The 27481-nt window shown below is 51.5% G+C and overlaps 1 protein-coding gene across 2 annotated transcripts; it reads left to right on the plus strand.

Annotated features, from left to right (window-relative positions):
• The first annotated feature begins 1510 nt into the window (after positions 1–1510).
• On the plus strand, positions 1511–25831 carry AXIN2 (axin 2). Of its 2 annotated transcripts, none has more exons than XM_058817231.1 (10): positions 1511–2338; positions 8416–8556; positions 14009–14111; positions 15973–16113; positions 16274–16764; positions 16863–17042; positions 17327–17545; positions 18513–18608; positions 19926–20093; positions 24098–25831. In XM_058817231.1, the coding sequence occupies exons 1-10, from the start codon at positions 1515–1517 to the stop codon at positions 24222–24224; spliced, it is 2490 nt and encodes an 829-aa protein (XP_058673214.1). In that variant the 5' UTR covers positions 1511–1514; the 3' UTR covers positions 24225–25831. The 2 variants fall into 2 exon arrangements, with proteins under 2 accessions (XP_058673214.1, XP_058673215.1); XM_058817232.1 differs by having other exon boundaries at positions 16866–17042.
• The last annotated feature ends 1650 nt before the right edge of the window (positions 25832–27481 follow it).

The raw sequence follows: 27481 nt of genomic DNA on the forward strand, positions 1-27481 counted from the left end.
CCTTGCAGGACCGCTCCGCCGGGCTGCGCTTTGATGCTGCGGGGGGAGCCCGGGGCGGGGGGCGGAGGGAGGGGGGGGGCGGGACCTGCGCTTTTGTATTTAAAATAAATAAAATAAATAACCAGGGGAGGGAGGGAGAGGAGGGAGGTGCGGATCGCAGTGGGCTCCTTCCCTCGCAGCCCCCCCCCCCCCCCCCCCCCTTTACCCCCCTCTTTCCCGATGCTCTCCGATGCGGTTGCACCGCCGGGGAGGAGAGGAGAGGAGGAGGAGGAGGAGGAAGGCGAGGAGGAGGAAGGCCGGCGGGGGGAGCGGGTGCAGCCTGCGCGCTGCCGGCGGCGGGGAGCGGCGGGGCCGCGGGCGCGCAGCGAGCTCCGGCTCGGCGGTGAGTGGCAACTTCGGGGGCGGCGGCCGCCGCTTCTTCTGCTTCAGATACGGAATTTTCTCTTCATTTCAGTTATTTCCTTATTTTTTTTTTTTTTAATATATACATTTTTTCCCCCGTGGGGTGCCCGCGCTGCCGCCCTCCGCGGGCGCGGAGCCTCCGCGCTCCCCGTGCCCGCCGCGGCTCGGCTGTTGCTCGCGGCTCGCTCGGAGGGCTCCAAGTCGCTCCGGACTTTTTTCCCCCCTTTCCTCCCCGTCCGACCTCCCTCCTCCCAGCCCGTCGCCATTTCTGGAGCAGGTTTTTATTATTATCATTATTATTTTGCACGCCGGGAAGCTCCAGGCTGGGGGCTGCCCCCCTGCGACCCCCCCTTCCCATTTATCGCCCCTTTTTCCGAGCCGGGGGTGCTGTCCTGGCTGCAGGGGGGATGCGGGGGGCCCGGGATGCCCCGCAGCGCCCAGGTACGGCCGCCTCGCCTTAGCCCAGCCTCGGGGGTGCTTTTTGGGGAGGGGGGGGCCCTGCTCCAGCCCGGCTCCCGCAGGGAAGCGCCCCAACATCGCTGCTGGCGTTGGGGGGGACACACGCGGGTCGGCAGCGCGGGGGGAGCGGGCTGGGCTGCGAGAGGGGCAAATGGAAACCAGATGCCGGGGCAGGGACGCCCCGAGCTGCCCAGGGCTGCGGGGGGGCCGCGCTGACACCCCCGCGCCGGCCCCGGCCCCGCTCAGAGTGAGCCGGGAGTTCAGCGGAGCGGATCTGATAGTCGCGATCGGGCTGGCGATAGAGCCGCGCTCCCTCTGCCCTGCCTCCCTCCCTCTCCCTCTCTCTCTCTCTCTCCTTTTCTTTCTTCCTTTTTTTTTTTTTTTTTTTTTTTTTTTTGACTGTGAGGAGTTGAAAAGCCTGTTTACTTTTTTGCCTTTGATGTTGGGAGGATCTGGTTTTGATTAGATCAATACTCCTTTTTTCTTTCCCCCCCCTCCTTTTTTTTTTTTTTTTTTTTTTTTTTTTTTTTTTTTTCCCCTTTGCAGAGAGGAGGCTCCGAGGATCCCCTGCTGACTCCAGGCAGAGGCAGGCAGAGGCACAAGGCAGCTCCTGAAGGCACCGGGAGCCCCTCTCCCCGGCCAGCTCCGGAGCCATGAGCAGCGCCGTGCTCCTCGCCCACCTCCCGGACCCCAGCAGCAGCTTCAGGGAAGACGCCCCCCGACCCCCTGTCCCGGGGGAGGAAGGAGAAGCACCATGCCCGCAACTCGCCAGCTCGTTCCTCGCCAAAAGCCAAAGCTTCAAGGCCATGCCGGTGCCTCCTGCCCCGCGGAGGAATGAGAACGGGCTCGGGGAGCCCGAGGGCAGCGCGTCCCCGGACTCCCCCCTGGCCAGATGGACCAAATCCTTGCATTCCCTCTTGGGAGATCAAGATGGTGCCTATCTTTTTCGGACCTTTCTGGAAAGGGAAAAATGTGTGGATACCTTAGACTTTTGGTTTGCCTGCAATGGCTTCAGGCAGATGGACCTTAAGGATACCAAAACTTTGCGAGTAGCCAAAGCTATTTACAAAAGGTACATCGAGAACAACAGCATCGTCTCCAAGCAGCTCAAACCTGCTACCAAGACCTACATAAGGGACAGCATCAAGAAGCAGCAGATAGATTCCATCATGTTTGATCAGGCACAGACTGAGATTCAGACTGTGATGGAGGAAAATGCTTACCAGATGTTTTTAACTTCTGATATATACCTCGAATATGTACGGAGTGGAGGAGAGAATCCCGCTTACATCAACAGCAATGGACTGGGGAGCTTAAAAGTTGTCTGTGGCTATCTCCCGACCTTGAATGAAGAAGAGGAATGGAGCTGTGCAGACTTTAAAAACAAAATCTTGCCTTCGGTAGTTGGACTATCCAGCAAGACGTTGAGGGTTACAGCGAATGTCAGAGCCACAGAAACGATCGAGAACGGATACAGGTAAGGGAACCCCTGGAAATTGTGCTTTGTTTTAACTTTAGGGACTTTTGAGAGTGCTTTTCAGAAGGCTGTTGGGGTGGGAATGGAGGGGAGGCAGGGCTTCCTGAAGGGCTGGGAGCACAGCTGCTTCCCCACACCTCCAGACGCTGGAATTTGTGGGGTGTTGTCTGAGTGTGGGGGTTTTTCCCCCTCTACAGAGGAAAACAAGATCCTGTGCTCTGAAGCCCTATTGGCTCTTTCAGTTCTTTTATAGATCAAAAACTTCATAGCAACTATGTCCTCCGGACATGCGTTAATTATTGGTTCAACTTTCAAACCTATTAAGAGCAGTAGTGGAGTGGATCACAGAGACACATGAATAATGTAACCTACCAGTTCCCCAACTCGACCATCAACCGGTGTTTAACGATGTTGGTTATGTGGGAAGCAATTGTGCGGTCGTGGAGGAGGAAATGTGTGCACTGACTGCATCAAACTCTGCAACTTGGGCGCAATCTGCTTTTATTTTGACTCGGTGTGTGTTGTGATGTGCAGCTTCTCCATGGCGTGGGGTGTCCGTGTCATGTCAGAGCCATCCAGGGTGGCTTTGAGCCAGTGCATACAGGAGGATACCTGAAATTCGAGTGTTTAAGGTGGTAGAGGCATTCCAGGTGTGGTGTTACAGATGTTCGGTCGGTGTTTGGTGCTCTCATGTTGGCCGTGAGCTCAGGGTTAGGCTGGTGAAGAGGTGGCTGTCCCCAGGGGGATGTGGGGACACTGTGTGGTGACAGGCTGTCCTTGTGCCCTGCTCCTGGGCTGCATCTGCATTGTCAGAGCCTTCTCTTTTGTTGGAATTGTTGATGGCACAGCTGTGCGAGGGTGAGGAAAGCAAGAGCCATCTCCAAGTGCAGGGGGGGATGGGAGAGAAGAGACTCTGATGAGCAAATGATGAGTTGTATAATCCTCTGAAAATGTATTCTTTCCTCTCCCCACCCTTGCCATAAATGTGGATCGTTGAATCAGGGCTGAGAGGAGAGGGCTCTGCTGCAGATGTGCGCTCTCCTCCGCCGGCCCGGCAGCCTGGGGGTTGGTATGGTGAGTGTTTGACATCTCGTTTACAGGAATTTTGAGAGTGTGGCTGTGATTCATGGACATCAAAGGGCACCAGCCTTCTCCCGGGGAGGCTTTGCTGGAGCGCTGCTCTGCTGCCCCCGGAGAGCTTCCAGCTGTGCCGGCCTTGCCGGGGCCGTGGGGCACTGGCAGGGTCCCCCCTGCCCCGGAGGGGGCTCCGGAGCCTCTTTGGGGTCTGCTGTGCCCGAGGCTGTCCTGCCAGCGGGGCGGGATGGAGGTGCTGGGCGTGGGGACAGCAGGGATGCTCTGGGGCGTGGGGACAGCAGGGATGCTCTGGGGCGTGGGGACAGCAGGGATGCTCTGGGGCGTGGGGACAGCAGGGATGCTCTGGGGCGTGGGGACAGCAGGGATGCTCTGGGGCGTGGGGACAGCAGGGATGCTCTGGGGCGTGGGGACAGCAGGGATGCTCTGGGGCGTGGGGACAGCAGGGATGCTCTGGGGTGGGGACAGCAGGGATGCTCTGGGGTGGGGACAGCAGGGATGCTGGGGTGGGGACAGCTGGGACAGCAGGGATGCTCTGGGGCGTGGGGACAGCAGGGATGCTGGGGTGCAGACAGAAGGGATGCTCTGCATCTCGGACCCCTCCTGCCTGGGGGCTGCAGGGGGGCAGTGCTGGCAGCTGCTCTGTGCAGGACTTGGGCTTTGGGATGCTCATCTCGTGCCTGAGCCTTTCTGCCTGAGCATCTGCTGTTCTCCAGAACTTGGTTTGAACTGCTGCCCTTCGCTGGCTTTCCAGGAGGGGGATGTGTGATGCTTTTATCTCTGAGCCTTTGTTGGGATTCAGAGCTGGAAGGGCTTGGCTGTATGTTCTACCAGAGCTGCAGGCCCTGCTAAACCCACATGTGCCTTGTCCAGGAGAGCTCTTGCAGTGCCGTGGCTGCTTGCCTGATTAGTGCTGGGCTTTTTTTCCTTTCCTTTCTCCCCCCCACCTTTTCTTTTCTTTTTTGTCCAGGGATTAATGCAGCTTGCTCCTCACATGTCAGATCTACCCTCCTAGGACATTAGGTAGTGCGTTTTGCTTTGATCACCTTCTGTTGAATTTCCAGGAGCTTTTGCTCTCCACGGGGCCAGGAGATCTCAATGCAGAGAGAGGGGAGGTCAAGCTGAGATGCTGCTCAGTTCCTCCCATTTGTGAAGCCACTTGTGCGTGCATGTGGTGGGAGCTGATGAGCATATGGATGGGTTATCTCTCATCACTCAGCATTTAGGATTGCGGCTAGGATTGGAGCTGAAGCTCGCACAAAGTCTTTCCTGGTGAGTGGCCAAACCACACCTCCCTCATGTGTGTGTTGGAATTAAGGAATTTCTGCTCAGCGTGCTCTGGTTTTGAAGGGCTGTGCAGGCTCTGGCCATTCGCTTTGGTGGGTTTCAGTGTGATTATCCCAGCTGAGCCCACCTGACTGGGGCAGCCCAGCAGTGCCAGGCCAGCCCGGTGTTTGCAGGGGAGGCCACCTGGAAATCCCAGGGCAGAACCGCGGCCAAACCCAGGGCAAACGGGAGACAGCAGGAAGCAGACAAGCTGAGAGACTTTGTTTGGCCCCAGTGCTGGTGATGGACAGGAACAGGAGAAGTCAAGTAAAAACACAGAGAGTTTGCACCTGGCTGGGGAGCAGGCGCTTGCAAACTGCTGCCTGTGTGTTTGGAGCCCTAATGGAGGGAATATTTTGAAAGCAGGACCTCCCTCTTGTCCTGCCAGGCGACTCCCCTCCCCTCTGGGCTGTGCTGTGGTTAAAACTGGCCTCCCCAGGCTGCTGTGCTGGACCTGGCCCCATGCTCCAGGAATTCCAGCTATTATTTATACGCGCGTCTAAATTTATCACGCACGACTTTGTGTACACGGCGAGCTCCTCTGCCTTTGCTGTGCCGCCGGGGTAACGCGGCTTTGCTCGGCCCAAGGTGGGCTCATCTGCCTCCCATTAGGCCCCAGCATCAGCGGGCCTGGCCTTGCTGGGGCTTGCAGATGGCCTTCTGCCTGCTCCCAGTGCTTCCTGGCCTTTGAAAGCGCCCGCTGGTGCAGCTCCCTGTGTGTGAAGTTATTGGAACCAAGTTTGGCTTCAATTATCAAAGTAAATGATGCCATTGTAAAGCTATGCTCCAAGCAGTGTTCTACAATTAGAGAGTGGAAGCTGTGATTAACATAGTTGTGTTAAAATATACTTTTTTTTTATTCAGGTTTGTGCATGTGTGGGTTTTTTTGCCTTTTTTTAAAAATGTTTTTAAACCCATGGTTGCCCAGTGATGTTTGTCCCAAGAAAATACTTAATGAGATTCAGTGCTGCCTCCAACTGCTCCTTGTACAGTTTTTCTCTCTCTGTATAAGTCTGGTTTGACCTGCCCAAGTGCTTTTATTTCTAAGAGCAACCTGACAATAAAAAAAACACCCCCCACACTCTGAAATTGCACTCTCATAACAGGGGTGATGACCAGGAGCCCCTCTGAAATTTTCATGGCATTATAATACCTCTGATACGGCCATTGCTTAACATAGCAGAGAGAGAGAGAGTTACTCGCTGTGTGTCATTGCATCAAGACAAGAATAGGCTGAGAAACATCAGACATTCTCCTTGAAGCTCCAGAGCAACTGCTACCTGACAGCTGAAAACACTTTGCATATTGAGTTTGGAGCTGGGCTGTGTTTGTGTGTGCAGCATCTGTGGCAGGGGACCACCACTCTCCCTGGAATTTAAAACCCTTGCAGGCAACTTGATGCATCTGGGTGCAATTACTGGAGTAAGGTGGTCAAATTAAAATTGGGAGGAAAAAAAAAAATTCAAAACCATTAAATGTAGCAAAACTGCTCCTGCTGGTTTTCTGAAAGGATGGGGAGATTTCTTTTGGACGGTGTTGGATGTGGAGCAGGGATGAGGACTTTAAACTGTGTCAGCTTTAGGGGTTATTATTTGTTTCCTTGTCCACGAGGTGTTGGTAGGTGAATGATGCTGGGGAAGATGAGTTAGTTCCGGCCACTTTCTCTAATTCTGTGTTTGGACACACCTCCCTCTCCTGTGCCATGCCCACAGAGCTGCTGCCTCCGCCCCCAGCTCAGCCTCTGCAGGATGCTCCTGTGAGAACAGCATGGCAAATCCACCCCTGGGCGTGCCAGGGGTGACAGACACCTCCCAGCAAGGTGCTGGGGAGCATCCTGAGCCTCCTGGGGCATCCTGAGCCTCAGATGCACTCTCAGAGCTGAGATGGTTTCAAACCAAAGAGTGGGAGAGCTGCATCCCTTACACATTGACCCAAAAGCCCACCAGGGCCCTAGGAAGGGTCTCTGGGGCTGCTCATCCCCCTGATCCTGAGCAGAAAACTGCATGGCTTTTAGAAGGACTTTGTTGTAGTAGCAGCAGGATAAGTTTGCTTTCACCCACATGTGGAATTAATTTGTCTTTGAAGATTTAACTTCTTTCCTGTGGCATTCCTTACTATCTCGTTTTTTTTCCCCTTCTTCTTCTTCCCAGATATATATTTTTTAACATCTTGATCTCTCCATCAGAAATGCCTTGGCCTCCTTGGAAAGGAATGCAGCCCCGGCTGGGCTGAATACCTGCCTGCAGCCAGCCCCACACTGCTCATACCAGAGAGGCCCATCTTCCCCACCAGCCTTCCCCCTCCTTTTTTCTACTTTTTTTTCCCTTCCCCTTATTTTTTAAAAACTTAAACCTCACTGAGGCTCCTGCTTTTGGTGCTGGGGGAGGAGGGATGGGGTGATGGGGCGCAGGGATGAGGATGGAGATTGAGAGGGGGCAGTGGGAGGATGTTGCTGTCACTTCAACCCAGCTGGTCCCTCCAGCCCCAGGGGGGCAGGGAGATGGAAAGCCCATTAAAAAAAACCTGCCGAGCCTGCTGGCACATTCCTTAGGCCCCCAAGTCCTGGGTAAGTGGCCCTAATTATTAAAATCAGCAGTCCTTATCAGATGACAAGGCCTTTTGCTTTGATATACAAAGGCAGAAGCTTAACAACCCCATCTTGCCCTGGAAGAGGAACAAAATGTGCACCTTAACATGCAGCTTCCAAACCTCCCTGCATAATCCCCTTATCACCTGCCAGGATGTGTATATTGATCCTGGCTGGGGTGGTGGAGGCAGGGGATGCCCGGGGGGGGGCTCCCATGCAGTGACCCTGCCGTGGTGACCTGGCCCTGCTCCATCACAGCCTCTGTCACTGCCTGTGAATCCTTCGCAGAGCTACTCCTGAGTGCTCAGCTCCAACATCCAGGCTGGGCTTTGGGTTTGCTTTTGTGGGTGAGGAGGTGTCGGGGTCAGTAACCCATGTGCCCGTTAATACAATGTGCTGGCCTCTCCTCACATCTCCCATCCATCCTCCTCCTCCCCATCCAACTCTATGACAAAAAACACGAGTAGGAGGCTCTCCTAAAAGCGGTGCCTTTTTGGCGTGTGTTTTTACAGTGCCAGTGTTTTTACAGTGCATCTGTCATTGTGAGGCCAGGCCTGGGACTGGAGATCTCAGCCCTGCCCTGTGCCTCTGACACGTAGGGGTCCTGCCCCTGTAGTTCCAGGCAGTTCTCCTGGTTCATAGATACCAAAAATTTGTGTTTCCAAAGGGATCCTAACCCGTGTCTTCAGAGTAGAACTAAGCATTGCTGGCTGGTTCCTTGTGCCTTTCAGTGGGACTCGAGCTGTGAACTTCTTGGACTTTTCCCTGCTGGTGCCAACAGCAGAACTCCTGCTGACCTCAGCAGTGCAGTATCAAGCCTTAAGGACTGAGTTTTCAGGGTATCAAAGGAAGCTTTGGGATTTTCCAGAGCACTTTAGAAGATGCTAAAAGTGTTTAAGGTTGTGTTTTGGGTGTGTTTAGACTCAGCATCCTGGTTTAGGCGGTGTGCTGACTGAGTCTGAGCAGCGCGTGGTTGGTTGGCTCTGCAGAGGATGAGTGTGGTTCCCACAAGGATGGCACTGCCACCAAGCCCAGGACTGTGTGCTAACTGTTCCTGTCCTGCCTGTGCCAGGTCCTTCAAGAGGAACGACCCTGTTAACCCCTACCACGTGAACTCGGGCTATGTCTTCGCGCCGGCCACCAGCGCCAACGACAGCGAAATCTCCAGCGATGCCCTGACGGACGACTCCATGTCGATGACGGACAGCAGCGTGTGAGTACCTGCTGCTGCTGGCCTCGCTGGGGATGGGGCACCTGCAAATCACCTCTGTGGGGCTTGGGGGAGCGATGGGCATCACCCAAAGGAGTGTGTGCCCCAACCAGGGCATGGCAGCCTCCCTCTGTCTCCCCCTCGCGCCGTCGCCGCAGGTATGGGATACAGGGAAATAACGAATCCCTCTCTTGCCATTTTGCAGCTGCAGCTGAGCAAACATGTTCTGCCCTGCCTCATGGTGCTGCCTGACTAACCCAAGGAGTGAATGAATCTCCCTGAGCCTTTGTCTTAAGGCCAGGCTTCCTTAACTAGTTATCAGTCATCAAAGAGGAGATTACTTCCTGTAGGAAGTACTTTCTGTAATTAACGTTCGTCATTAGTGTCAGAATGTACATTAATAGGGCCAGTGACCTGAAGGGGCAAATAGCTGCTCATCTAGTGTGGCTGGGGCAGTCTTCAAAGAGCCATTTGGATGGAGCTGCCTGCATCAGGTGTGGGTGTTTCAGGAGCATACAGGCATGGGAGATGATGCTGTGGCTGAGCTCAAGAATTGCAGGCTCTGTTTTCTCCTGGCTGCTGAGGAGCAGGGTTTGACTGTCAGTTTGCTTTCCCCAGCAGGACAGAAATAGTGCTTTTGTTTCTCTGGAGGGGACAGCGAGGCTCACTTAGTGCTCCTAAGGACCATTTTCTTTAGCTTAGCAGAAGGCAGATGTTGCTGTTTGTGTTTCATGGTGTTCACTTCAGTGCTCTAGAAGTGCCCACCTGTAAGCAGAGTGCTGCATTGCTGGGTTTTCATCTTGAAACTTCCCCAGTGTCTCTGTCAGACATGTCCAGTGGTCCCTGTGTGCTCCTCAGAGAGATTTTCATGCTGGGTTTTTGAAGTCAACATGCGTGAAGATGCACAAGGGAAAACAGGATTTACCAAAAATCCTCGATGCATAAACAAAACACCCTTTTAAATTTTTTTTTTAAAGGCACATGTGTGTTTTGAACTGATATTACGGGAAAAAAATAGTTTGTTGTCCCAGCAGATTCCCTTATTGAACAATATTGGCATTAAATAAAAGAGCTGAATCATAGGGTGACTTCTTTATTTCTTCTTACTGGCTCTGGTTGTATGTGATCATGTGTCAACAGAGCATTCATTGGGTTAGTCATTTCTGGACCAGTGTAGGGTCACTTGGGATTCACAGGGCTAGGATTATACCCTCTCTTCACAGCAATGCCAATTGTAGGCCTTATACAGATGAGAGCACTGAGTGAGAAATAAAGTGCATGGTGGATGAAAGGCTTAACTGAATCGCTTTCAGCCCATTGTTAGTCCAGGGGAGCTTAGCGGGGATGAGAGGGCAGCAGCCCGCTTTGAAATTTGCTTGAACAAGTGAATAGGAGCTCCCCATAAAGCAGCCCTGAAAGGAGCTGCCTGTTTTTTCCTGCTGTAACAATGGCCCTGTGCAGGCTGTGAGAGTTTGGGGAAGCTTGGCTGATTAAACTGCCTGCAGCTCCAGGCTGGGGGGCTGCAGGGAGCCCGGGGGTGGCAGAGGGGCAGAGTGGAGTGGAAGAAGGGCAGATTTCCTGGTGACAGAGGGGCAGATTTCCTCCCTGGGGTGGCACAGGGGCAGAATTCCTGCCTGGAAGTGGCAGAGGGGCAGATTTCTTGCCCAAGTGTGGTAGAGGGTCAGATTTCCAGGTGGCAGAGGGGTAGATTTCCTGCCTAGGGTGGCAGAGGGGCAGATTTCCTGCCCTGGTGCAGCTGAGGGGCAGATTTCCAGGTGGCAGAGGGGCAGAATTCCTGCCTGGAAGTGGCAGAGGGGCAGATTTCCAGCCCAGGGGTGGCAGAGGGGCAGATTTCCCTCCTGGGGGTGGCAGAGGGGCAGAATTCCTGCCCAGGGGTGGCAGAGGGGCAGTTTCCTACCCTGACCACTTTCCAGCCCTGGAGCTGGCACTGGGCACACTGCAGCTTTCTGCAGCTAGGAGAAGAGTTAAACTGGCACTTCTGGAGGCTGGGCCTAAAGTTCAGGCTGGTGTAAAACTTCCTTTGCAGAGGAGGAGGAGGGCTGCTGCCAGCATCTCCAGAGCAGTGGGGATTTTGGGTGCTGCTGGAAGCTGGAGGGGCACAGAGCCACCCTGGCTGAGCCCAGGTGCTCAGCCCTGTCAGGTTTTATCCCCCTGGAACAGGAGGCCTTGTTCTGTTCCAGCAGCCTGAATGCAAATTAGTTCTTTTGGCTTATATTGGTATCAACTGAAGAGGAAAAACTTGTTCTGGAAAAGTCTGTCAGACATAGCAGTAAAGTGAGTTTGGAGCTTTTTTTTTTTTTTTTTAAATAAAATAAGTCTGAACTGCACTGGGATTAGGAGAAATCTCCAAATAATGTGTAATCTGCCTTTTTTCTTTTATTTCAGAAGCCAGGGACCATTCTGTCCCTATATATTTTGTAATAGCCACAAAGCATCATGCAAATTTCTATTTCCATTTCTTGATTGGGGGGGGGGGGGTGGGAGGAAAGGGGATTTTTTTTTTTTATTTGCTTATATCTTATTTATGGATTTACTTTGGACACAGGGGAATGCTGCTGAGCAAACTTCAAATATTACCTTATCTTACAAACCAGGCTTTTGATGTTGGCAAGATCAGAGGCTTGTTTCAGAGCCGTTGCCAAATGAAGATGGGAGTGAATGCATATGCGCATGAGTCTGATATTTCAAAGCAGCAGTAAAACTACATTCAGGTTAGGTCAGGCACATCTGAGTCAAAAGGCTAAGATAATTGGCTCAGCTTAAATGGCAGCTGACTGGGTAGAAGACTTCAAACTAGTGTTTCCCCCCCAGAAAACAGATTGGCTTATCCCCAGCCCTGGTTAGCTGCAATGTTTATAATTAAACTCTACTGTTTAGTGCCTCAACTCTGGAGCTCTTCGGCTTTTAGTAGCCAAGAGAGTGAGTGCAAGTGTTGGCTGTAGGGGCAGGGGGAGAGGTGGCACCTGGAGAGCTGGGCTGAGCCCTTGGCCTGCCCCAAAACCTCAGGCCAAATTCCGCCCTTTCATTTCCAAGGTGCTTTGCCCTGCTTGGGGGATCTGCTCAGCATCAGGGCTCCCCCTGTCCCCCTTATCTCTGGCTGGTGGATCCAGCTCCATCCCTCTGGCCCTCCTGCAGTCAGGGGTCAATTGGTCACCCCTTGTCCATTTTCCCCTGTTTTCCAGGAAAGGGTTTAGGCAGCTCTCAGTAAAGTGGCTGCTGAAGTCCCTTCCATTTCCCAGGCTGGCTTTCCCAAGCTGCTCCACAGCCTTCAAATCCCATGGAAATACCTCTGGGGGGTTTTTTTATTCTTTTTTTAAAATTCTGCACGTTGTTACAAGTTGCAGAACTCTTCTGCCAGGGCAGAAGCAGGGAGCTGGAGGATTGATGTGGGGCTCTCTGCTGTAACCAGAGGAATTTTAGTGGGAAGGGACAGTTCTTGTATCAACCTCAATGAGGGCAAATCCTGAAGTGAGGAACCCACGCTGTTGGGTCAGTGTTGCTTTTCCTCCTCCTCTTTTATGACTAAACCCCCAACTCCTGCCCCACAGCCTGTCCCAGAGCTGTCCCTTTGGGCAGAGATGATCCTTGTGGAGCTGGGAGCTTGGGGATAGCCCACAAGGAGATGTGTGCCACAGCAGAGGGGCTGGGGACAGGGCTGTTGGGGACAGAGCTGTTGGGGACAGCCTGCAGGGCTGGAGAGAGATGGGGGATGCAGGGGGGCCTGGTTGTATCCTTGTGGTGCACACACAACCCTTCAGCTGCTTCCCTGCTCCTGCCCATGCGGCCTCTTGGCCTTCCACGGACAGAGGACACCTCCTTTCCCACTGAGTGTGTTGATGGTTCATACACTCATTTTTACTTGCCTTTGAAATGCCTGTTACTGGGCATTCCCTAAGAGACCCTTGTCTCAGGAGGCCCCAGTTAACAAACTCATCTCTGAAGGTGCAGGTGGTTTTGTCTTCATCTCAGATTTACTTTTCTCCCATCCTCCTCCAAAACTCAGACATGTCATGTGTCCCAAGCCTCATTGCCCCATGGGTTTGTGGAGCAGAAATACTTCATGGGGAGGGGCTTGGTGGCCACCAGTGGCTCTGCTGGCTGTTCTATGCTGGGCTGCTTCCCACTCCTATGCAGTGAGGACATGGGGACAATCAGCTTCTTTCATTTTCCATGTCACTTGTGCTCAAAAATTGTGTGTAGAGGAGGTGCTCACCTTGTGGCCTCCAGGGCCTCCCAGCATGCTCGTTTTTATTATAAAGATTTTTCCGAGTTTATTAAGATGGGATTGCTCTGATCCATCATTCCAGGCTTTGCAGCTTAGTCTTGCTCATTAATGGCAACTGAAAGGTTTGGCCAGGATCTTCACAAAGCTCTGCCATCGCCTCCTTTGAGCTTTGAGAGTGGCATCTGATCATCCTCCTGCCGGGGAGGGACATGGTGCCTGTGGGAAGGTGTTATGGTGTGTGGCCATGGGAGGGGACACTTGGGGACACTGTGCCACGCTGGCTCCCCTGGCAGCAGCGTGGGGCCAGCTCTGTCTGCTCCTCCTTGGGCTGGAGTTATTTTCTCCTCTCAGGAGATGAGTCAGGTGTGGGGGCAGGTGGATGAAAGGGACAGCACCAGAGATCAAGGCTCTCCAGGCAGTCTGAGGGAAGTGCTGGAATGAGACATTCTGGATCTCCAGGCGTGCTCTTCGGGCTGGCCCCGCTGGCTGGGGAGGGCCCTTTCATCCTCTCTGGGGTGATTTTTTGTGTGGCTGGGTAAAGATGCCTGGGGTGGGACGTGCAGGGGGCTGTTTCCACTGGAGACCCTGGAGCTCCTGGCCTGGTGTCTCCTCGTGGCTTCCTGGCAGGAGCTGGGGTGGCTGTGGGCAGCAGTGTCCTGTCCAGAGGATGTCCTGTCCATGACCATGTTCATGCCCCGAGGTGTCCTGTGCTGCCCAGCCTCAGGGCAGGGGAAATCCTGGTGATCCTGGATCTTAAATGGGACTAGAGATGGGGAGCAGTCATCCATCCTCAGCCTCTTCCTTGTTTCCACTGTGCCAGCAGTTCATGGGGTGTCCCAAAGCTTGAGGAACGTTGTGGTCCTAGAGAGCGTAATTGGATGGGGAGAAACCTGAAATTACAGGTCAGGAGCAGAAACATGGTGTTGGAAAGGCCTTGGAAGTGAAGCTGATGGGATCTTTGGACGTCTGCCCATGTGGAGTTGCCTTCAGCTTTTCAGCTTTTGCTTAATTGCTGCACATCCATGTGCATCCTTTGGTGACGCAGGCCCTTCCCACACCGCTGGATATTTGAGGCTTTGGTGTCATGCAGAGGGCCCAGCACCTCTGGAACGAGGCCCTGCGGCTGCCTGGGTGGCTCCAGAGGGGATGGAGAAGTGTCTCAGAGCGTGGGGACAGCCCCAGCTGACGTGGCCTCTCTTCCCTGTGCAGAGATGGGATCCCCCCGTACAGGATTGGGAGCAAGAAGCAGCTCCAGCGGGAGATGCACCGCAGCGTCAAGGCCAACGGTCAAGTTTCTCTACCTCATTTTCCGGTGAGTCCAGGAGGGAGCTGCAGGCTCTGGGTGGGCCTTGGGCAGTGCTGGGGCTGGGGACAAACACACGTGGAGGGAAGGGAGCAGGGGAGGAGAGCATTTCCACCCCAGGGTGATGCCACAGGAGAGAGGTGCTGCTGGGTGTTGCGCAGGAGCCATCTCAGCATCATTCCAAACCCTCCTTGGGCACGGTCACATCTTGGTCCCTCCTGAAACCAGCTGCTAATGAGGAGTTTCCAGGGGCACTGAATTTGTCCTGTTGGTTAAACCCCAAGTGGAGATGTGTTGGTTCAATCCCAGTTGGGTCTAGTGGGAGCCTTGGCTCTGGCTGCCCCCCTGACACTCCTGTGGTGCTTGGCCTCGTGTGCATGGCTGTGAGAGCTGGTGTGTGAGCTGGGGGTGAGCAGGAGCTCCCAAAAGACAGAGCTGGCAGCAAATCCCTGCCTGGCTTTGAGGGATCTGATGCACGGTGCTGCCCTGCTCTTCAAAATTAACTCGCTGACTTGCTAATTCAGTTGACTCGCAGCCTCTTGATTCCTGCAGTGAATAAACTGTTTACACAGACAAGTGTAAACTTATCTTGTCTTGAGATTAATATGCTAAAATTCCTCTTTCTGCTGTCTTAAGCAGCAAGAAGTCAAAGATGATATTTCTGGTGGAAGGTCGGGGGGTGGTTTATGTGGTTTTTCTTTTTGGTATTTTTTTTTCCCCTTCCTTCCTAAAGAAAGTTCTATAGCCTGAGCTTGTAAATTAGATTATTTTGTCCCAGGGCGTGCAAATCGACTTTCTCTGTAAGGCAGTGCTTTGATCAGGGACTGAATAGAGCCAGCTTGTGTAAGAGTGACAATTTCCAGCAGAGTGGCCTTTTTCTACCCTCACATCATTTCTGGAGCTAAGTGGTTGCCGGAGAGAGGCCCCACCTCATCTGGTGGGTAGTATGTGAAAGAGTTGGCAGTTCAGCTTTCTGCTTTCGGGGGGGAGAAAGAGGGAGAGTGGGGGAGAGGAGTGGGGTGTGTGGGGATGGCAGGAGGGAGGGCAGAGTCAAGTGGGTGGTTTCTTTTTCCTCCTTTTTTTTTTTTCCCTTTCCTCCCCTTTTCCTGCCATGTTTGCTTCTTTTGGCAGAAATTCGCGTTTTGCCTTTTTATATTCTGCACTTGATTTGGAGATGTTCCCTTTTTCCCTTGATAGATCTGCTTGAGGCAGCCAAGCTCAGCAGTGTAGCACCGCTAGCCTGCAGCAGCTTTCTTCATTTTCTGTACAAAGAGATGGAGGGGGGGGGGAAGAGATCTAGGACACTGTTGAGACAACACTACCTCAAAGGTGCCCAGTGTGTAGCCAGGAAATAAATTACCAGCACTTCTCTGATCTGCAACCGTTTGACTTCTTTTTTTTTTTTTTTTTTCCCTCCTTTCCCTTTTTCTCCCCCATCTTATTTTTTTTAATTTCCAACTCCTTTCTGTTTATACTCACTTTATTCCTTTAGTTAAAGTCTCTCTCCCTCCCACCTCAGAGGTTTTCTTTTTTTTTTTTTTTTTTTGATGTTTGACAACAGTCTTTGAAGATTTTCTACTTCAGAGTAGCTACTGATGGGCTGGTTGTACTACAGAGAGAACAAGCGGGGTTCCTCAGAGTGCGACCAACTGCTCCTGCCGAAGGCAAACGCTGGTGGGGAGGATGTCACTCCATGAGGCCACAGCACTAGCTCATAAAAATCCAGAGCAGACCATGCCTAGTTGCGGTCGTCTTTTCATCCAAACATGGAGACACAACAAGCGTGGCGGGGCCGGCGATGCCGCGGCGGCGAAGCGCCCGCGCCCCGCTAAACACATTGCCTTGTGCCTTCTGTCCCCGCTCCTTGTAGAGGACCCACCGGCTTCCCAAGGAGATGACCCCGGTGGAGCCAGCCGCCTTCGCCGCCGAGCTCATTTCCCGGCTGGAGAAGCTGAAGCAGGAGCAGGAAACCATGGACTGTCTGGAGGAGAGGCTGCAGCAGATCAAGGAGGTAGGATTAGCGCTCCCAGAGCTCTGCGTGCCACCCGGCCGGCGGGGCGGTGGGAGGGGGGACATCCTTGGGGGGGGGCATCCCCGGGGGGACATCCCGGCACGCGCCCCACCAGCTCCCGGCCCCTTCCATTCATTCCCCGCCACCCCTTGTCTGGCAGGACGAGGAGAAGGAGGGCGCCGAGCTCCCTGCCAGCCTGCAGAGCGGCCGGGACGCCGCCAACCCGCAGCACCCGCTGTCGCTCCTGCCCTCGGGCAGCTACGAGGAGGACCCCCAGGCCATCCTGGACGAGCACCTGTCCCGCGTGCTGAAGACCCCCGGGTGCCAATCGCCCGGCGTGGGCCGGCACAGCCCCCGCGCCCGCTCGCCCGACCGGCTGCCCGCGGGCAAGCTGCCGCCCGGCACGGCCTCGCTGGCCGCCTGCGCCCTGCTGGGCAAGGGCTTCATCGCCACCAAGCAGACCACCAAGCACGTCCACCACCACTACATCCACCACCACACCGTGCCCAAGAGCAAGGAGCAGATCGAGGCCGAGGCGGCGCAGCGGGTGCAGTGCTGCTGCCCGGCGGGCGGCGACTACTACTGCTACCCCAAGTGCAAGGGCCACCCCAAAAACACTGACCCCCCTCTCTCGCCGCTGGAGCCCTTCGGGTAAGTCACCAGCATCTCCACGGCACCCACCCCAGACATCACCCATGGTCCTGCTGTGGTTGGTGGGGACGGGGCTGAGTGTCCCTTTTTGCCACCAGCAGGACGGGCACGCTGCTGAAGAGGCCGGGCCGAGGAGGAGGGGACAGCGTGGCCCCCGGGGACGGGGGGCTGCCCGGCCCTGCTGGGGTGCAGCTCCCAGGGGGCGAAGCGGATCGGGCGCAGAACGTCTGGCAGTGGATGCTGGAGAGCGAGAGACAAAATAAGCACAAGACCCATAGGTAAATACGCAGCTGTCTGCAGCAATATTGCTCCCGGTAAATATTTATATATTACATGGGCTGTCTATTTTTACAATCGCTGAAAACAAATGAGACTCTTTGCTCCTCCGGTTTAATATAAAAGCTGTTCCGCAGAACCAGAAAAACCACAAAAATGTCATGTTTTTGGCAATAAACCTCCTTTCATGTTATGACAGACTTTTGAGAGGGAGCGAGCAGAATAGGAGCTGCTATTAAAGTCATATTTTCCAGCTCTTCTAACCCGACTTCTTCCCTTCCCCAAGCACACAAAGCACAAAGAAGGCCTACAGCTCCGACTGCGCCAAGGGGGCTCCCGGCCGCCACCACCCCTGGGGGACGGGCAGCCACCCCCGCGGGGCACAGCCCGCCCACCCCTTCGTGCAGGACCCCGCCATGCCCCCGCTGACGCCCCCCAACACCCTGGCCCAGCTGGAGGAAGCGTGTCGCCGCCTGGCCGAGGTCTCCAAGCCGCAGAAGCCACGGTACGGCCAGGGCAGGGACGGTCCCTGTCCCACCATGGGGACAAACGGGGCTGGGGGAGCTTTGCTGAGGGTGGACGGGGATGTGACCTGCCTGTCCAGGCAGAGGGACAGCCATGGGGACGTGGGACAGCCATGGGGACGTGTGACAGCCATGGGGACGTGTGACAGCCATGGGGATGTGGGACAGCCATGGGGACATGTGACAGCCATGGGGATGTGTCCTGCCTGCCTGAGAGGGATGTGACAGCCATGGGGACATGTGACAGCCATGGGATATGTGGCAGCCATGGGGATGTTCCTGCCTGTCCAGGCAGAGGGACAGCCATGGGGATGTGTGATGGGCATGGGGATGTGTCCTGCCTGCCTGAGAGGGATGGCCATGGGGATGTGACAGCCATGGGGACAGCCATGGGGACATGTGACAGCCATGGGGACGTGGGACGGCCATGGGGACGTGTAACAGCCATAGGGACATGTAACAGCCATGGGGACGTGTGACGGCCATGGGGACAGCCATGGGGACGTGGGACAGCCATGGGGACGTGGGACAGCCATGGGGACGTGGGACAGCCTCCTGGCCGAGCCCGGAGGATGAGCCTCTGTTCCAGCCCCACCCTGCCCCGGCACAAACAGTTGCAATCCGAGGGTATTACTTCCACTCTTTTGATGGCTGCAATTTGCCCGTTTTTCCTCTGGGACAGGCTCCAGCTGCATTCCAAGTGGGGAATTGGACTGGTTATCGTTCATTTGGGTACGGGAGGATAAATTAGCCCACAGCATTTTTAATTCTTCCTTTGATTGTTTACAACATGTGAGGCTTGATACAAAGAGTGAACTTAACGACCCACAGGAGACTTCAATTAGGGAGATTGTATTTCAACAATTTTTTTCTTAAAGTTGTTTTTTCTCTCTTTTTTTTTTTTTCCCCCTCATCCTTCCCCACTTGCTTTTCCCCTCCCCACTTCAGATGTTCAACCTCAAATCAGCAGAGGGACCGAAACCACTCCGCTGCCATTCAGGGGGGCAGCTCCCCTTTCTGCAATGCAAGTCTAACGACAGAAGAGTGAGTATTGCACATGCAGAAAAGGGAAATAAATAAATATATATATATATATATATATATATCATAATTATATTTTCATTAAATGGATTGCTCTTTTAAAGGAGAGGAAATTCTTATATCTGAAATTTCCCCTTTCAAACATTCTTCTTAAAGAAAGAACAAAACATTTTCAAATCTTGTCTCCGGCTCTTTTTAACTTGCATTCCTGTAAAGTGGACAAAGATTGGATTAGTCTAATTACAGGATGGTTCTTTTAACAAGAAATCTGCTACAGAGAGGTCTAAAATGGCCTAAATAATTAAAGTTTTCTTTCTTACCCTCTTCATCTTAAGCAATGAGTAATGTTTGAAGTCCAGACTGAGCCACCTGACTAGAGCCTTTCATTTTTAATTGGTTGACCTTAAGTCCACCAGCTGTCTTTGCTAGCAGCTTTTTTTCTGAAACCACTCTACAAAGACTTAGAACAAATTAGGAAGACTAAATTACTGCGGACTAACACTTTGTGACCTTTTGACATGCCAAGTGTACATTGCCTCAGAAGCAGTTGTAGATTTGCCTGCATGGTATTCACTAGAGTGTTGCCATTTTGCTGGGTAATATTGTTTTAATTATTCTTTAAGAAGCGTTGCTTGGGTGCAAATGGCAGAATCCAGTTAATTTTATCCTCACTGGGAAAAATAAGATTACCTGAGTGCTTGAGGTGGAGCATCTGGCAGGGGGTTTGGTGGTTGCAGGTGGGTTTGGGCGCAAGGAGGAAGTTGGGAGATGTTTTATGTGATGGCAGATGAAAAAAGCCTTTAAAATCCTGGGGGTGCAGCGCTGGGGCTCTCTGGGGAGCCCCATCTCCATCCCTCAGCTCCCCTTCTGCCATGCCATGATCCCAGGGGGGAATGGCTTCAAGGTGAAGGAGGGTGGATTTGGGTTGGATATTAGGAAGGAATTGTGGGGGTGCCCTGGCACAGGTGCCCAGAGCAGCTGTGGCTGCCCCTGGATCCCTGGAGTGTCCAAATCCAGGCTGGACAGGGCTTGGAGCAGCCTGAGATGTGGAAGGTGTCCCTGCCCATGGCAGGGGGTTGAAACTGGATGATCTTTAAGGTTCATTCCAACCCAAGCCATTCTGTGATTCCCACTGTGGAAATCCAGCAAAGAGCTGTGCAAACACAAATCCCAACAAATTCCCAGCAAAGGCAGTACAGGAATATCTGATTTTCAGGGCAATTTCTGACAGCATTCACCAGCTCCACTGCTGGTTGGAGTGAGGTGAAACAGCCTGTTCTCAATGGAAAAGCTGAGGGTTTTGTGTTTTCTGTTTTGCAGTCACAAAGAGCCAAAGAAACTGCCAGTTGTTCACACCTCTCAGTCTGGTGAGCTGGTTGTCACCTATTTTTTTTGCGGAGAAGAAATTCCCTACAGGAGGATGTTAAAGGCCCAGAGCCTGACACTTGGGCACTTTAAAGAACAGCTGAGCAAAAAGGGAAATTACAGGTAAGAATGTGTGATTTGTTTGTTCTTTAGTGTGTTACAACAAGTCAGACGAATTAGCAGATATTTTGCAGGGCTGCTGCAGTGACACTTTGGATTTTCAGAGGCTGTGGATCTTCTTAGTCTGTTCCCACTCAGAGCAGGAGCAACATGGAGATGGAGAGAGGAGCCTTGGCTGTAGGGTCACCTCCTCCCTTCCACCCCAACCTTTTCCCAGTTGCATTCCCTGTGCTGCAGCCCTTCTCCAAAAAGCTTCAGTAGCAGGGAGGCGTGGGATGGCTTTGTGGCAAAGGCACAGAGCAGTGGGATTCAGATTCCAAACTGGGGTCAGGGCTCACCTGGGTGCTGGCCTCCTGCTTTGCCTGCTGTTTAACTATTTCATTTCTGATTATTTTTTGCAATGCTGTGGCCATCAATGGGCTCAGTGATGGGTGGGATGGTGCTGCTGAGGGACGTGGGGATGGAGCTCGCTCCCTTTTCTCTTCATGAGAGGGCAAAAAAACCTCTGCCCTGCAGGGAAAGCTCCACCAGCAACACCCAGTTCCTCCTCAGAAACACCAACAAACCCTGCTGCTCTGGTTTCTAGCTCCCATCTCCCAGTTTAACCAGTTTGCTGCTTCCTCTGCTCAGTTTGCTGCCTTGGCTCAGCTATGGCAGTAGCTTCACTCTGGCTCTTTTTGGCTGCCCTTTCCCAGTGGATCTGGGCACCTTTGGGATGCCCTATTGGCCACTTCTGCAGATTGAGCAGGACAGGGACATTCCAGCTATTTTTTTAAAATTTTCACTGAATTTGGTGGTGCTTCAGAGAGCTGGGTGTCCTGCCCTGTAACTGGCAGCCTCTGATTTAAGCTGCAAATGTTCATTTTGGTTTGGTACAAGGAGTCCCCAGCTTGTTGCCCCATCACTGGCCTCTCTCTGGGTGTGGAAATTCCACCTGTACAAACCAGGGGCTCTTGCACAGTAGGGCTGAAATATTCCAGTTCCTCTCCAAACCTTTGCAGCCCACCCAGCTGCCATTGGATGGCACCAACCAACAAGTGCATCCAACCTGGACACCCTGCAGGATAATCCCTGGCTTCTGGCACCCTTGTGCCATTTCCCAGCCCCTAAAGCCTGTCTCACTGTGCTCCTCCTCATCTGCAGACCAATTTCCTTGGCCTCAGCACTGCTCTGCCACTGCCCAGTGGCTGTGTAGTCCCAATTCCTCCCAAAATCCCCAACTTTTTAAAATGTTTATTGGTTGTCTGTGACATTTTTCATGTGATGCCCAAGTGCAAGACTAGGCTCCTGAAACCTCTGTGGCCCAAAAGCCCCTCCAGGTGCAATTATTTGTGCCTTGTCGGACTGTAATTACTTTAGAAAATGTTTTTAAGTGACTGACAAGGATGAAACAACATTTTGCTTAGATCTCACCCCTTTACACCTGGGTAAAGACAATACAGAAATTTATAAAAGGAACTTGGGTACATGCCCAGTATTTTATCTTGCACAGACACAAGGTGAAACTAATTACACAAATGTGTGTACCTCCAGGGAATCATTTTGATCTAAGCTTTGACTTTTGGCTGGACTTTGAGTGAAACTGCGGGTGACCTTCAGGGGAGAGGTCTGCAGTGCCCGGAGTGGCGTGTGTGTGTTAGGGGAGGCACTAACTAGGCTGCTTTGGTCACATCTGGCATTGATTTCTTTTTAAGGCACATTTAATAAGCGTGTCTTTGAAGCCCTTGCCTTTCATTTAATGCACAAAGACATGCAGAAATGCTCCACTCTCCAAATTCTTTATTGATTGGATCAGTTTGCGAGGCGCGGGTACCTCGGGCTCCCGCGATGCCAGAGCCCCGCCGGGGAAGCGCTGCCTTGGCTTTCCAACCACCCCCCCCCGCCAAAAAACCCCAAAAATTAAAAAAAAAAAAAAAAAAAAGGAATTAAGCAGTGATTTAATACTGATGGCGTTAACAAAAAACAAACATACACGCACAGAAAGAAGTGGGTGGTGTCGGGTAATCTGGGGATGGCAGTGGTTCAAAACAGAGCTGCGAGGCCGGGCCCGCGTGCCTCGATTGGTGCCAGATGTCCCAAAAAATAAAATTTAAAAAAAAAAAAAAAAGGAGCAAAGCTTGCCACATAAAATATGTTTCAATGGAAAGCCCATTGCTGAGCAAATAAGAGCAGAGTGACTTGTTTGAAGATGTTGTGGGGGTGGATTTTTTTTTTTCTTTCTGCTTTGCCTCCTCCTTTTCTTATTTTTCTCCGTTTCTCTGCGAAATAAGGTTGTAATTATGTAAAAGGTCATAGCGTGTTTTCTCAAATAAAAATTTTGTAAACACAGCCAGAGTTTGGGCTTGGGGAGGAAGTTCTAGGGAAGAGTGGCTGTTATCTGGACAGGGGAGAGGGAAGGGAAAGTTCTTTGTAACTCATTCAAACTTTCCTTGGGTTTTTTGGATTTATTTCAAGGCTGCTGTCCTGGAGAGTTGTGGCCTTGACCTGCAGCACGGAAGTTGGTGGGAGTTTGGGCCATTGACTTCTCTGAGTGCAGGCTCTGAAGGACTCAAATAATAAGTCTTTTCCTTGCTGAGGCATTAAAGATGCAACATGTGTCAATTCTGCTTGGAATGACTTCACAAAAATACATCCTAACCATACCTGTACTAATTAGAGGTGGTTTCATCTCATTGACTGAAAAGAGGGATCTTTTATCCCCCTACCAAAATTATTTTCATGTCCCTGAAAATAAAGAGATATTTCAAAAACACATCATAAAACAAGTAAAATAAATAAAAATGTCTGATTCCAAGGCCCAGCTGTGGCTCTTCCAGTTTTAGTAGTAAAAGTGAGCTTCATTTGATCTCCTTTGCCATCCTAAAGGAAAAATCATAATTACAAACCCCTTTCTCCCTGACAAACATCTGCCAACCCAAGTTGTCAGGGGAGGAGTTAATTTTAAATATATATATATATATATATATATATAATTTTTTAATATATAGATTTTTTTTTTCTTTGCAATCCATCTGCTGGAATATTTTCCATCCCTGGCAATCAGATGGCAAAGCCCTTTTCCAAGGGAAAGCAGGAATCTCCAAGGAGGTGTTGGGCGGCAGACGGACAGACTCCCTAAATGCTACCCCTCTGAATGGAAGCCCTTCATTTGTGCATATGCAATTAAGCAGCCTTAGAAGGAAGACAGCTCCAAACGGGATAAAAGGAACCTTTAATCAAGAAGCTGAACGGTCTAATTCAGGATAATAGAGGGGTCCTTAGTGTTTGACACGGGAGGGGTGGGGGTGCTTTTTGTCTCTGCAGCGTTGGCTTCGTGATCTGACGACCCGGAGCAAAAGAGCAGGAATGCAGGACGCTGCTGCTTGACCCCGCCGTGTCACGGCCCAGGGGCTGCACCAGCTCTCCAGTGCTCCTGAGCCTCGGGAGGCAAAGCAGGAGTTTGTGTCCCTTACTTTGCCCCCGGTTGTTCGAAGTCCATGGGGGTTTTTTCCAGCGGGAGCCCTGCAGAGTTTCAGCTCCTGCGTTCGCTTTTCATCCGTCCTTTTAATAACAGTTGCTAATTTTAATGTTGGCCTTCAGCTTTGAAACGAGAAAACACATGAAAGAAGGAAGGTGGGGAGAGAGGGGAACCTTGAGAATGCTTGGCTTTGAAATCCTGTTTATTTATTTTTAAATGAGATATTTGACCAGAAATCACCGTGCTTTCTAATTTTCTTTATGGCTGGGGGTACCACTGCCGGGGTGTGTAATCTGCTCCCTGGAGAAGCTGTTGTCACCCCTGAGGAGCATTCACAGCCCTGCTCCTTCCATCCCACCCCATCCCTGCTGCCCCAGGGATGCTTTCAGGCCACCAGACCCGAGCGCCCCAGAGGTGTTCCTGGGGGAGCATCCTCAGGAGGGAGAAACTGGAAACTCACCCTTACAAAAGAACAAACAAAGCATCCTTTGCCTTTTTACCTTTTGATTTATTTGGTTTTTAACCTGTGTTTGAATTCTCTTTGGCACAGATACTACTTCAAAAAGGCCAGTGACGAGTTTGACTGCGGGGCGGTGTTCGAGGAGGTTTGGGAAGATGAAACCATCCTGCCCATGTACGAAGGGAGGATCCTCGGGAAGGTGGAAAGGATTGATTGATGGCATCTCTGCTCCTCAGCCTAGGAAAATCTTTGGACACACAACAGTAGTGATGACAAGGAAAGAGGAAGAAAAAAAAAAAAATAAAACCACTCTGAAGGAAAAGTTTTGAACCAATGAAGAAGAAAAAAAAAAAGTGAAGTCTGTGAAGACTTTGCTGAATTAGCCTTAGAGGAAAAGAATGGCATTTATTATTCATGAGTTGGGTACTGAGATGATAAAAACCCTGGACTATTTATTAGAAACATGACCACTGTTGGCTATTGGAGATGCAGACCGTGTTTGAGAGACTTCCATACATAATATATGATTTCCTGGGGATCTGAAATCTATGGACTAAGAGAAACTGTGTATAGCTTACCTTAACAGTAATCCTTATTGATATTTATTGAACAGTCTGTTTTCCCCTAAGTCCAGTTTTTGGATATGCTGCTTTAACAATGGAGAAGAGAGGGGCTGGGAAGTGGGGTGAGGGGAGGAAGGAGTATTTTTATTTTTTTACGTTTTTCCCACTGTCTAAAATTTACAAGTTTGGCGATGAGCACATTCGTGATGGTTTTTTGGTTTTTTTTTTTGAAGGGGGAGAAGGGAAGGAGTGAGGTCATGCCCAGTATTTCTCCAAGTGAAGATAAAACTTTCCTAAAGAAATAATATTAATAATAATAGTAATAATAATAATAAAAGCCGGAATAAAAAATCCATTCACCTAGAGACCGGTGCATTTTAATCTATGCTGCTCTAATTTGAAATAAAGGTCTTAAACATTAACTCTATTTAGCTGCAATATACAACAACAACAGCAACAGGTTATTGTGTCCATGGATTTTGGCGGGGCGAGGTTTTTGCCTTGCTGCTCTCAGTGGTGCCCAAGGCAGAGCAAAACCCCGAGCCTGGGAGGGCTGTACCAGGAGCCATCCCATTCCCGTGTCCATATTTAGCACAGCTCGAGGTTAAAAAGGTAGGAAAGGCCCGTGTGGGTTCCACAGAGCTGAAGGTTTTTAGCTGTTGGATGTTGGCGCTGTTTGTGTTTCACGGCCGCGTTCAGCTCGGTGTGGAGCGTGAGTCCGTGTGTGCTGGCGTTTGGTTGGGGTTTTTATTTTTGGCTGGGTTTTTCTCTGCCTCCCCTTGAACCCCCACAGGAGATGTGGGTGAAGGCTCTGGGAGCTCCGTGGGGTCGGGTTTTTTTGGGGCAGAACGAGCCTTTCCCGAGAAAGACCTTGCATTTCAACAGTTGGGTTTTGTGTTGATTAAGTTAATCTGTGCATTCTGTTTGCCATTGCTACTTTGTGTAAGTCTGTATATATTGTAGAAAGTGTATGGTGGAAATATTAATACACTATCTCTAGTGTTTTTTAAATTTAATCAGTACAGTACCTGTGCCTGCATGGTGTTACAGACCATGCTTCGCCCTATATTCAGGGTTCAAGCTTTCCCTTGCTTGTTTAAGGGGTTTATGTATAAATATATTTTATGCCTTTTATTACAAGTCCTGTACTCATGACTTTTGCCATGGCATTTTGTTCTACTTATACTGTAAATTATGCATTATAAAGAGTTTCATTTAAAAAAAAAAATTACTTGGTACAATAATTATTGTAATTAAGAGATGTAGCCTTTATTAAAATTTTATATTTTTCAAATTAATCTTGTCTTGACTTTTTTTTCACCCTTAATACCTTAAAAAAGGGGTTTTTTCTCATCTCTGGTGGTAGCAGGAAAGAGCTGGTGAGGGGCTGTTCCTGATGGGAAGGAGGCAAGGCAAAGGCTGGAGCTGCTCTTCAGTGTGGGGATTAAATAATTTACAGCTCCTTCAGGTTTTTTGTTTTTAGAAGCAAAGGGATTCTTGGATCAATACTCAATTTAATTAGAGATCATAAATCTGACAATACTGAGGAGCAAATGCTTCAGAATGAGATCTGAAGTGGTTCTAAATGGGCAAATGGAGCAATCTATCCACAGGAACGCTTTTACTTTGAACACCTGCACATTGAACCTGGTCTTGCTTCCAGACTGCCCTGCAGAGCTCACCTGGTGGAGCCAGGCTGTGACACCCCAGGGATGTGGTGGCTCTGATGGAGCCAGGCTGTGACACCAGAGGGATGTGGTGGCTCTGATGGAGCCTGGAGCCAGGCTGTGACACCCCAGGGATGTGGTGGCTCTGATGGAGCCAGGCTGTGACACCCCAGGGATGTGGTGGCTCTGATGGGCCAGGCTGTGACACCAGAGGGATGTGGTGGCTCTGATGGGCCAGGCTGTGACACCAGAGGGATGTGGTGGCTCTGATGGAGCCTGGAGCCAGGCTGTGACACCCCAGGGATGTGGTGGCTCTGATGGGCCAGGCTGTGACACCAGAGGGATGTGGTGGCTCTGATGGGCCAGGCTGTGACACCCCAGGGATGTGGTGGCTCTGATGGAGCCTGGAGCCAGGCTGTGACACCCCAGGGATGTGGTGGCTCTGATGGGCCAGGCTGTGACACCACAGGGATGTGGTGGTCCCCAGCTGGAGCTCCTGTCATGGCACACGTGGTGGCTTTGGGATTTGGGGATGGTCACAGCCCTGCCCAGGTGTGATTGAGCTGGGGCTGCCCCTGCATCCCATGGCAGAGTAAACTCAGCTTTGTGACGTTCAGGGCCATGCCCAGCTCTGTAAAGCCCAGCTCAGGTGTCCACGTTGTTCAAGGTGACCTGGGTGATGTTTACTGGTCAGGACAGGCACTGGGAGCTCCTTCCCTCTCATGGTGGGGGCACAGCTCAGCTCTTTTACAGCTGAACAGGCTCGGTTTGGTCCTCAGGGGAGCTGCCCATGCCATGGGTTTGTCTCCCAGCTGTCACCCAGACCTTCCTGGCTCAATGAGAAATGCTGGGAAGGCAATTGTGGAGCAGCTTTTGGTCTGTCCTGTTGGTAACCAGGGCCAACCCTTTGCTTCTGCCTCACCAATGGCACTGACTAGGGCTTTCTTTTTTTTTTTTCCTTCCTCCCCTCTCTCCACCCTATTTTTTTCTATGAGGTTTCAAATTATCTGGGTTATTTTGTGTGTTTGAGAAGACTTCATTTAAAACATCAGTAAAACTTGTATCAAAGGGCTCAACTTCACACTGAGTACACAGAGCTGAGGACTGAATCCTGCAGTTCAAGGGAGCTGCAGGCAGTTTTACACATTTAAATGGATGGTGCCTTGTTTTAAAAAAAACCATCTGAAGTTCATGGGGTTCATCTTAATTGATAAGCTGGACATAACGGATGGGTGTAGGGAGAC

This window comes from Ammospiza caudacuta, chromosome 19, assembly GCF_027887145.1.
Source record: "Ammospiza caudacuta isolate bAmmCau1 chromosome 19, bAmmCau1.pri, whole genome shotgun sequence".
NCBI classification, from domain to species: Eukaryota; Metazoa; Chordata; class Aves; order Passeriformes; family Passerellidae; genus Ammospiza; species Ammospiza caudacuta.

What these genes read in the sequence shown, in the direction of transcription:
- AXIN2 (XM_058817231.1), top strand. Translation starts at nt 1,515, where the DNA reads ATGAGCAGCGCCGTGCTCCTCGCCCACCTCCCGGACCCCAGCAGCAGC. An exon ending in ACGATCGAGAACGGATACAG is followed by an intron (nt 2,339 to 8,415) that starts GTAAGGGAACCC and finishes TGCCTGTGCCAG; the next exon opens with GTCCTTCAAGAGGAACGACC. An exon ending in AATAAGCACAAGACCCATAG is followed by an intron (nt 17,043 to 17,326) that starts GTAAATACGCAG and finishes CCCTTCCCCAAG; the next exon opens with CACACAAAGCACAAAGAAGG.